Genomic DNA, 11,920 nt, shown 5'->3' with positions numbered 1-11,920 from the left:
CTATCAATTAATTATAAATTCTCTTTTTCTCAAGGATTTCTCTCCTTTTTATTAGTTTATAATATTGTGTTGGGAGGTTTATATTTAAACCATCATAATAAAGATTGGTGTCAGAATTATATTCCAAGATTGTAATTGAGTGTTTTGCATTGTCAGCTACTTGCCTCAGTGGTTTGGTAGCTTCCTACACATAATTGCATCTCTGAAGTAATTTGAGTAGGGTTTTTTTTTAACTTCCTTGGAACATAGCTGGTCTATAAATCTATTTAAGAAAATTTCAAATACATCTCTAATAATTTGCTCCTCCATCTTCTTAACTCCCTCTTTGGTCAAAGAGTAAATTTTTTGTAGATTACTTAATTACTGGCCAATCAGGATTCATAAAAATCAGGGCGTTTTAGCCACACACAGTTAAGCAGACCAAGTTACAAATTACTTAAAAATAATAAACTAAAACCACAATTTTCTACTCTTTTATTTCTCCATCAAAGTTTTAAAAAAAAACACTCCACGCTTCCTTATTTTAGCTTCCCTTCAGCATCCTTCTTCCTTGTTGTTTAACAATAAAGATCTTCAAAAAGGAATAACAAGCTGTGGCTAAAGAGAGACTCTCTTAGCTTATTAAAGATTAATAGTCCTTGAAAGTGATTAAGAAATGAAAAGCACAACTTATTGTCCATTTGAAAAATAAATTCCAAAACAGCTGCTTTTTCAACAACATAACTCTAACCCTAATCCCCCCCCCCAGTTGCTGGCTCACCAGCTCACTCCAAAGCACACCTCCTGAAGCTGCTTGCAGATCGATGCTGTAGGGAGGAACATGTGGAATGATTCTAGGATTCTCCTTAACCTAGGAGAGTCACATAAATTAAAGCAGAGGTCCCCAATCTTTTGGGCACCAGGGACTGGTTCCGTGGAGAAATGATTTTCCGCGGACCAGAGAATGTGTAGTTTTGTGTGCTGCCTGCATCCCACGGATGGGGCTTTGCTTGTTTGTGAGAACCAGTTTCTGGCATGCCGCGGACCAATACCAGTCCATGGACTGGGGATTGGGGACCCCTGAACTAAAGGAATGCCTGGTGAAGATGGCCAACTGACGACATCTTCACCAGAAGCCAAGAATCTTTCTGTTCTTTTGGAATATTTCCCCATTCATTCTTACAGAACTTTTCTACTTTAGAAATATTCCAAGGTGTCCTTGCCTATATTATATGTTTGAGATCACCCTACAATTTCTCAATAATATTCAAGACAGAGGACTGAGAAGATTATTTCCAAACCTTTCTCTGTTTTTCCTGCAAGCACTTAATGGTTATTCCAGAGTGTCGTCTAACTGTATTATCCAGCTACTTTCCAGCTTCAATATCTTCCATTATATAAGAATATTTCTGAGCTAGAAAAATTCTCCAAGTACACTTGATGATGGGTGCTTAATTTTTTTCACACAACTTTGTTTATTGTAAAATAGTCTGCCTATCAAAGATTCACACACTATTGTAAGTCATAAATTATGTTTTATAAATTGCAATAGCTAGGTTTATTGTGGGCAAAAAATGAAGCAAAACATTCAACCAATACTTTCATGTGTTAGTAAATTATTTGTCTTTATATTGCACACATACACCATATATGCACAAACATGCATTCATATATTGATCATGCAAACAGTTAAAGCCACATCCCAGAAAAAAAAATCACATATTTATTTTTAGTATTAAAAATTATCATTTCCTAGGATAATGTATTGATCCAATTTTATAAAGTATAATTAAAGCCTGATAGATTGACTGTCCTGGGTTATTCCAAATTCTGTCTTTATAGTGTGTATGTGAACACATAAATTTCATTCTAACAAGACTTTTGAATATGAAGCTTCAGACTACAGATTTTTTTTAAAAAGCAATAAAACAATCTGAAAACAATCCAAAAAAGTCATTAAAAGATCATGTTATAAAAATTATTAAAAGTTATATCAGTCTGCTGCTACGTATATTGAGGTTAATAATTTGTAACTTGTGAGAAAAAAATCAGCCTTTTCAGTCCAATCAACATCTAAGAAAAAACTGGTTATAATTTTGAAATAAAATCCCAATCAGGTGCTTTGTTTTTGAATGTGTAACTTATTTCCAAACAACATTTAGCATATAACATGAGATTAAATATCCGTGGTTTGGTCTCTGATGCTTTTTGAAAATTAATTAACATTACTGTTGTTAAAAATTTGCATGCAATATATATTGTAACTTGTAAAAATCCTAAATGAATGCACTTCTATGTGCTTTCCCTGTGATGGAATTTTTAAATTTAAACTATAAAAAGGGAGAAAAGTAGCATTCGAAAGAATTAAGTGTTCCAATAGAATTCAATATCCAATATTCCAATTAAATATTGCATTGAAACTCATCCGTGTTTTCTTCTCTTCTAACAGATAATCCTGAAATAGTGAACAGGAATGGAATGGAATGTCAAGAGGCCTTGTTGAGAACAGCAAGGCATTGTTACTGTACATACAACCCTGTCTCTTCCTTAACAGAATTGCCACAAACTGCATGCTGAATAAAGAGTTTATTCATCTGGACAAAACACACTTAAGAGCTAGTGCTGCTATATCACATATGAATATTAAGATGGTATGCTTAGTATATTCAAAACTAATCTAGTTAACTACCTGATGCCAGCTGTGATGGTTCAAGACATACAAGGGTAATATTTTACTTTTAAAAGTTTTATATAACACTGTTTACTTCTTAGGAATATTGTCTTACCACCATAAAATAGTGAATGTAAGTCGTCCCATTCATATATCGCAGGGTTCACGGTTTTACGACTCTTTCAATGTTAGCAATAACTGATTTACATTGGCCACTAAATCCAGGATCTAACTGCATGAATAGTTTCCCATGAGAGCTGTTGCTTTGGTTGCATGTTTCTTCAACTGACCTACCTGCACCCCAGTTTGCACAGAGAAATTCTTTTGAAACTGGACTTTTAAAAGTACTTTGTAATGCTGCAAAGGAGAATCTGGTTCCAGAGATGTAGGTCAAGGGAATTTAAAAAAAAAAATTACTTTGGCTATATCAGTGCCACTAGTTGCACTGTGATGATTGTTTGGTGACAAAATAAGTGATGCAGTAGTGGAATCACCACTAGTAGTTTTCCTAGCTTGGTGTCCCGGATAAGTAGGATTTCTCCTTCCAGCATATGCAATCAGCATAGCCAATGGTCATGCTGTGGGGTAGGTGGGTGGTTGGGGAATCCAGGAAGTCATAGGAAACCTAGGTTGAGGCACAGTCAATTGGATGAAGCTGAAACAGAAGATCTAAAGAAGTGGGGAACTGTGGCCCCCTTATGATTTGTGGACTTCAACTCCCAGAATTCTTGAGCCAGCATGGGTGGCTCAGGAATTCTGGGAGTTGAAGTCCACAAGTCATAAAAGGGCCATAGTTCCTCAGCCCTGATCTAAGGTAAAGCACAAATTGCAGCAACGCACACAAGCTGCTTTGGGATATGTATGGACAAGTTATATGGAATCACGACATTCTAGAATTAAACCAAACCTTTTGCACAGTATGATTTTCATACCCCTAACAAAAATCTTGACTATGTTATTTTACAAAGAGAGAATATTTTTTAAAGAAATCTTTGCAGAAGTGCCTAAATTTTGTCACATAAAACTTGAAACTTAAGTGACACTGCAGTCTATAATTGAATCTATGCCAAGTGATTCAGCTTTCAGATTTGCAATCAGGTTACCAAAAATCATTTGTTATAAAATAACTTCTTCCCAGTTAAATAACGAGGCTACAGATTATATAAGATTATATGAAATTCTATTTCAACTCAAAACTCAATGCAGTCACTGTAAAAGCTAATAAGTGACTTTAATATAGACAATTAGGAAAATATAGAAAAGGATATAAAAAGAGCTGCATTTTAATCCATTGTTATTACTGCCATATTTTTAAAATATAATTTAAAAAGATATAAACAGGCTTACAACAAAGAGAAAGAAACTAGTTCTTTTAAATGTTTATTTAAAATCTTACTTTATGACACAGAAATGCAAAGTTATGTTTAATTCAGCTGTATTAAATACAGAGTGTGTTATATACAGCTGTATACTGTATCATATAGCACACATATGGGCAAAACATTTTAATATTTACTTTTTCAAAACTGCAATGATTAACAAGGCAGTTATACACATTTGACTAAGATTTTTTGTTTGAAAAGTTTCCACATTGTTGTACCAAATGCATTACATTTAATGTTTTGTATACATATATCACACAAATATATAGTTTTTAAATTAATGTTTCTAAACAAAAACTTGTCTAAGAAAATATGCATAATTATTGGAAACATTTTCCCTTATGAAAATTATAAATGATTGCAGTATTTTAACTTAGGCTTTTCAGATTGATATGGGTTTGGCAGCATTGCCTATTCTAAGAGACAGATCTACTAATTTATTTTTAATAACTTTATTTTTCAGTATTAATTTTGTGTTTCAAATGTCTAATGTTGTTTATATAACAGTAGTTTGATCATTTAAAAAGGAACACATATACCCAAAAATGTTATGGAAAACATGTTGTAATCTTGCATTTATTTTCATCTAATCTTTGAGAGAAATGTATGCAACTTTTGTTTTTACTTATAAATTTGTCATTATAACTTGTTTGTTGACTTGGCTGTTTACTTAACCTCTGTGCTAGTTAAGATTTTTTTTAATGATCCATTTAAATATTTGATAGATTATTCAACAATATGAAATGGCAAATTATGTATGCTTAAAATATTTAAACTGTAGAAAAAATACATAAACATAATACATTTAAACAATTATTTTCTTAGAATCACTCTGATATTATTTACTCTATTGAGAAACAGATTTTTAAGACATTTGTGAGTTTTCTTCCTGGATAAAGAAAATGTATTTTTTAAAAATCAGAGAGATCCCCTCTGTTGGATCTAAATTTGTTGTGCTCCTACATTAACCAGTATGTTAACTATTAAATTATTTCTTTCAGATAAAAATTAAGTTGATCTCCCTAGGGATATGCTGGAATAAGAGGTTTAGGTAGTTTTAAAGTATGTGTCACAGAGAATGTACAAATGTAAAAGTGACATTGAGTATGATAGATATCTATACAGTCTACTTTTGAAAATATAGCTCTTAAATTGTCTCTCATCTCCCCATTAACAGATTTTCGAGGAAATATTGATCCATTTGTCTCTGCCACATTATGGTCAACAATTCCATTTTTATTCTGCTCAGATTCCACCTTCATGAACAGGTTGTTTTGTTGTTTTATAAGCATATTAACATTCCTCTGCTTTGCAGAGGACAGTATTACTTGATTTCAGCCCTATCTAGTTTTTTTTTTTATCTTTAAGCATTTGCATAGAAGTATTGTACTTACTTTGACAAGTTTCTTAATTTCACTAGTTTCTAAATTTTGACATTTAAACAAAACCAAATTAAACTTCATTCCAACATAGTCTTTATATGAGATCACAAAACAAGTCCTGTTCCTGTGCTACATTTGTATGTATTTGTGGGTGTACATGTGCACACACATATGTACATATATATATGTATATGCTGAACTAACTGTGAATGTGTATGTCAGATGTAATGTCCACTTGGAAAAGCAGCTTATTTCTGTTAGTTTCAGCAAGGCTATCTAGGACAGCAGAAATTATGAAAGTATAGACCTGCTCCATATGTATATCTGTTTCCAAAGAAATAATTATTGGTCTGAGCTAGTATTCTCACATCCACCACACTTTATTTAATCTCCGTGCTTCTTGTTTTGGGTCTGTATTAAATAACAGTCTAATAATGAAATATTAAGGGCATAGTTTTATTTATTATATATTAATTTTGTAGAATACATTGATTTGGGGATGAGATAAAACTTTTTTGGATACAAATGTTATTTGCCAAAATTTCACTTATATTTTGAAAAAGAATGCATAATAATAGAAAATGGATGGCATATATATATATATATATTTCCTTTGAAGCAAATTGACCAACATAATATGCTAACATAGAAATTGGAGCATAATTTCATATTATTTGAGATATGTCTGTACTTTTTGTAAGGTCTTCACCAAAATATCTTAATCTGTCTATACAAAATTATTTACACTGCTAACAGTTAAATAAATCCCTTCCCTTAATTCATGTCATTAACTATTTAGTAGCATACATACCCTTTTATAAGTGTGTTGAGATATAATTTAATTACCTATGTACAACCATGAAAATAAAAAGAAGCCTTTTAAAATCATTCCAGTATATCAGTTTTCTCTATGAGACAGAGAAGCAAAATGCTTGAATGGAAAAAAAATACATATTTTTTCTGTTAAAACAAATAAACAGAAGGAAATTTAATTTACTTTCAGACAATGGTGCCAAATATCCTTAGCATTTTCAGTTCACAGTGAAGGAGCACCATATAGTACCAGTATCAAATTTCTCTAGGACAGTGTTTCTCAACCTTGACAATTTTAAGGCATGTGAACTTCAACTCCCAGAATTCCACAGCCAGCAATTCTGGGAGTTGAAGTCCACATGCCTTAAAATTGTCAAGGTTGAGAAACACTGCTCTGGGACAACAAGTTGTTCCCTCAGTTTTTGGTGCTTGATACCAGCTACCTCAAAGTACTTTAAAGCTGATGATGCTCTTTGAAAGGAAAAAAACCACTGGAATTCCCAGAGGTGATCATTTCAAAAGTTGTGGACATTGTTTGGTTCAACAGGCATTGAATGTTTGTGCCCAATGTCTATTGCACATCTATCACAATCCTGAAATTTTAATGAGTCTTCACTGTGGCCAAGATGGATGCATTGTTCTCTGCTGTCTTGTTGGAATGGTGCAAAAATATTTTACTTAATTAATATATGTATACTTGGGTGTGAGGGAGAGAAGCAACCCAATGGAACCTGTGAGGTTTTTCATTGTTTGCTCTACAAGGAATCTCAGACAGTATTTATCCTAACCTGAAGAAATTGCCTTGCAAAAAGCATGAATTCTATGGGTCCTTTCTCCAGTCTGACCATTCAGATACATCCTTCTAGGTTGTCCAATTCTGTACATGTAATATATGTATATACAGTATTCATATACTTTATGTTTGCAAGTGTGACTGAAACATGGCAGAACAGTCTAGCAGTAGGCTGGCAAAAGAATGAGGCGTGTTATACTCTCTCCATATTTATTCAGCTGATATGTTGAATATACAGTATATGGAGAGAGATTCTATGAAAAAAAAAGAGTGTTTTTAACCAATTGTGTACTCTGATAGCTGAAAATGCAGAAGATCTGGAGGCTCTAATAGTGAAAAGTCAAGAAGCACAGTGGAAAAAAATGGGATTAAGATTAAGTAAAAGAAGGCCAAAGAAATCATTAGATTGACAGAATTGGAAGTCCTTATTGGGACTTCTAGGGTATGGCATTTTGATCTGGTCACAGCATAAGAAGTTGTGATCTGGGTTTTTTTCCATGGCTAGGCTATTGTCATGGCTGCATCTCACCTATCCAAGCTTCATGAGCTGGCAGCCAGACATTAAGGGGGGGGGGGAGAAGAAAAGATTGGAATGTGAAGAAAGGGGGGGGAATGGAAGCCCAGCTGAGCCATATGAGAAGCTCTAGCCAGCCAAGGTCATTGACGATATGCACAGTGGGAACTGAGCACCTGTTTCTTGAATATACAAGCACCTGATTGGACATTTGCAGATAACGGGGGGGTAAGGGGAGGGGAATGCCGGGGTGGGGGGAGAGGGAACTTTATGTTGTTTGCATGGAAAAACCTCCTATTCAGCTTAATATCATCCGTCCCACTCAGTCATCTAGCTGAGACAGCTATTAGTTTGGGATTTTCTTTACAATAAGGTAGAGTTTTTTGACCATGAGAGCTATTAAGCATCCTGTCTCCCGGAAGCTTTCAAACAAGGTTTGAACAACTGTTTATCTGAGGTTCCTGTCCTGGGCAGAACGTCAGAAAGAAGACCCCCAAAGTTCCTCCCAAGCATCTGATTGTATAAATGATGAATAGTGCCTTTCAACAGTTAAAGAGTCAAGAAATAAATGTACTTCGTAAGGTTGCAATAAAGGCCTTGGAAAAGATATTCAGATACCATAATTTGTCTCTACCTACAAGGAACAGAATGGTGCAGGCAATGTTTTTTCCTTTGTTATTCCACGGAAGCAAAAGTTGAAGAAGCAGGATAAAAAAAAGTGATGCTTTTGAATTTTGGTGTTTGAGAAGACTCCTAAGAATAGCCAAGAAAGCCAAAATAAAGAAACAAATGAATTATAGAACTAATCAACCTAATGCTCTTATTTGAAATACTATGACCAGACATGTTTTTGCACAGTTTGCAGAGATATAATTCTCTTGAAAAAAAGTCTCCAGTGTTGGGAAAGGTAACAAGAAAAGACGAACAGCAACAAATTGAATGAATGAACAGCAGACATGGGTGAACCGCTGGAGGATTTGATGGGCTAAATTGGAACAGATCATCTTGGAGGTCTATGCAGTTGCTAAGAATTGACATTGACTTGATGGCATGTAATCAGTCCATCAATCCTATCACCATTATATTATATTATGATTTTATTGTGCTTTTTTACAACAAAACAATAGATACCTCTGCCATTAATCTTCAGGACGTATACCACTAAATTCATCAGTATGATTGCAAGAGAATCTGGAGATCACAAACATATATGAATGAGATGTGATGCTATATAGCAGAGGTCCCCAACCTTTGGGGCACCAGGGACCGGTTCCAGGGGTGTGTGGTTTTGTGTGCTGCCTGCAGCCCACAGATGGGGCTTTGCTTGTTGTGCAGACCAGTTGCTGGCATGCTGTGGCCCAGGGATTGAGGACCCCTGGTCTAACAGAATGACAGAAGGGATAGGAAATAAAGAGGACTAAGTCAGAGAAGGTAACATGGTAGGAGAACCAAGATTTTAGCTTCTTATTGGCTCCCCCATTTTTAATACACTGGAGTTTTCTTTAAACTTCACAGCCATAACTGGTCTACCCCACCAAATCTGCAGGTCTTCTCTTGAGAAAGAAATGGCCCGTTTCTCATTGACATGATCAAGGTCTCTCCCCTTTCCTTTCTCCAATTGTCAGCAGCATCAATTATGTCACCTACAACATTGTGAAACATCTAACCACCTTATTAGCCCCTCTGGTCGGTAACACCACCCATCACATCAACAATTCACAGGACTATGTCAGCAAGGTTTTGAAACTAAAACTGGATCTGGATGAGACTAAGGTTTCTTATGATATGATTTCACTCTTCACCTGCATTCCAACAACTAAAGCTATCATGGTAGTGAAGAAACAACTGCTACAAGACAGCATTTTTATTCTCAAATGCTAGCATGCTGCACTTACCATTTTTGTGTGATAAGCCTTTTTATGGTAAAGTACTGTATAGCACATAAATGTTCATACTATTTTCTAGCTAATTTTGTATATGGGTTATTACTTATAATGGAATATGCCTTTTGAGGGATGCAAATATTAGCTGTTTTCTGCTAGCTGCAGTCAAGATATTGTAGAATAATTCAAGAAAGTGACCAACTTTCCTCCAAGAAGACTTTCTTTTTGGCAAGATAACATTTTCAATTTTCAGTTCATGTGAACTTTCAGCTTTGGACTTTGGTTAAGTCCTATTCTCTTCCCATGCCTCTTTCTATATTTTTAATGCTGGGAAGAATTAATTTTCCTAAAGGGCACCTGGGACTGTTGTGGAGGGCTGCTGTCTCCCTGCGGGCGGCCGCTCACTGCCATCAAAGGCCACACAAGGATAGCCAAAGGATGTGTCCTACGGGCCATAAAATGTTCAGGTCTGCTTCAGATGGTGCCTTGAATGCAGTGAGTTCTAACAGTCTTATCCCAGTGATGTCCAAGGTATAAAACATAAGCCAAGATTTGCAATCATTCTTTGGAGCCAGCAAATATACTGGATACTAAGTGTTAAATTGGGGCTCTTTCACTAAACAGCTACCACTGGGAAGAGTTTTGCCTGTTCAAAAAATGGCTGGGATGATGAAGCCAGTGATGCAATTTCCCATTACCACAACCCTGTAAAATGTTTGTAGTATGATATCAAGGAGAAATGTTAACATGTCTGCTGTGCAGTATAAGATGGTTTTGATAGAGTGGTAGCTGAGGCCAGGAGTAACTTCTCCGAGCTTTTCCATGGAAGGCCTCTGGGAACCTCCCTTGGCCTTCTTCCTGATGGGTGAGAGGAGGAGAACACAAGAGCAGAAAGCATAGAGAAGTGGCTGGAGGAGCAGAAAGCATAGAGAAGTGGCCTAGCTTTGTGGGAGTGTTTATGTGCATTCAAGTACCGAGCCTTTGGATGTCCTACAGCGCATACTGGGAGAATAAAACGAGCTTCTATGAGGGAGGCAAGCAACAAAATAGCTGCCAGGAGGACATAGACATTTAGCAATGCACTTTGGGATGAACATCCTTTGAATGGCGCAGGAGCATGAACAGATTTCCAGAAAACATTGCAGACTACAGGAACCATTTGCGCACCAATCGGAGATACAGACAACATAGATTCATCCCCAATAGCCTGCGCCTGACTTCAACAGTGAAGGGACACAGGCAGTGGTGAGATTCAGCCAGTTTGTACCATTTTGGCAGAACCGGTAGCTAAATGGCGATCATGTAACCGTGGAATCAGTGGTGGGATTTATCCGGTTTGCACCACTTCGGCAGAACCGGTAGCTAATTTTTTGTTGCCCAGGCCCAGAATGGACTTCCGGAAGCGGCATCCACACAGAGAACCAGTTGTTCACATATTTGGATCCCACCACACAGGGCAGAAAACATTCTGCAGCCAAGAGGTTTCCACACACATTTTGCACTACTCAGGTGACCCTGAGGACACAGGTAAACCTCCAAATGGCCCCAATGACTCTCTAAAATAATGCAAATGACCAGCTGTCTGCAAGGAATATAAATCTTTCTATTCCCCACCATCCAGTCAAACTGAAGAAGCTTTTTGGATGAGAAGCTAAATATCTTCAAAGAAAAACAAGAAAGTCCAGTTGCCTCCTGAAAAAGCACCTTTGGAATGTCAGGATAACACAATGCCAAACCTGTGATTTACATATTTGCATCTGACATCAGGATGCAAGGAGAAAATGAGGGGTTATGTTGTGAAGTTGCTACACAAGTGTCACTGTTCCGTGTTTATCTATAGATGCCGATATCCACAAACACTAATTTAGTGCATGTATTTGTGAGATCATGCGTTAACACTGGTCTAGTTTTCTGAAAATTATATATCACAAATACTGACACAAATTACAGAGATTTATATTTTTATACAAGAAATACTGATTTATGTTTGCAGAGACTTTGGATTATGAATCACTGTTTCTGGTCCTATTGACTGTAATGGGAATATCAAAATACATCATAATTGATATTAATGAGCCATTTGCAGGTTCATTGCAAAAAAGGAACATAAACACATAAATAATTCTTGTGTTATGCATTACATAACTACCCATTTTAGAGAGTCCTTTTTTTGTAAAGTGACAACCTTAGCATTGCCAGCAATATTGAGAGAAACTGTTTAGGTTCCAAATAGCACTATCTGATTATATAAAGCAAACAACTAAAGAAGGATTATTTCCCCTTTCTTCTTAATAGCTTCTTAAATGTGGCTCCCGAGGATGTGGACAGGATCCTGGGGAGGCTGAATGCGACCACATGTTTATTGGATCCGTGCCCCTCCTGGCTGGTACTGGCGGCTCGGGAGGGTACACGAGCCTGGCTCCAGGGAATTATAAACGCTTCTTTACGGGAGGGTGTCTTCCCCGCGACCTTAAAGGAGGCGGTGGTGAGGCCCCTCCTGAAG

General features: G+C 36.2%; 1 protein-coding gene across 1 annotated transcript in view; it reads left to right on the top strand.

Annotated features, from left to right (window-relative positions):
* Positions 1–2,882, top strand: part of MBNL2 (muscleblind like splicing regulator 2) — a 47,411-nt gene extending 44,529 nt beyond the window's left edge. The window contains exon 7 of the mRNA XM_029286662.1: positions 2,429–2,882. Coding sequence (XP_029142495.1) covers positions 2,429–2,556 — 128 coding nt within the window. The 3' untranslated portion in view covers positions 2,557–2,882. The remainder of the gene's footprint in view (positions 1–2,428) is intronic.
* Positions 2,883–11,920: the final 9,038 nt, after the last annotated feature.

This window comes from Protobothrops mucrosquamatus, unplaced genomic scaffold (assembly GCF_001527695.2).
Source record: "Protobothrops mucrosquamatus isolate PMUCROS unplaced genomic scaffold, P.Mucros_1.0 scaffold4454, whole genome shotgun sequence".
NCBI classification, from domain to species: Eukaryota; Metazoa; Chordata; class Lepidosauria; order Squamata; family Viperidae; genus Protobothrops; species Protobothrops mucrosquamatus.
The sequence above is the reverse complement of the archived record's forward strand: the minus strand, read 5'-3'. Positions and strand labels throughout refer to the sequence as shown.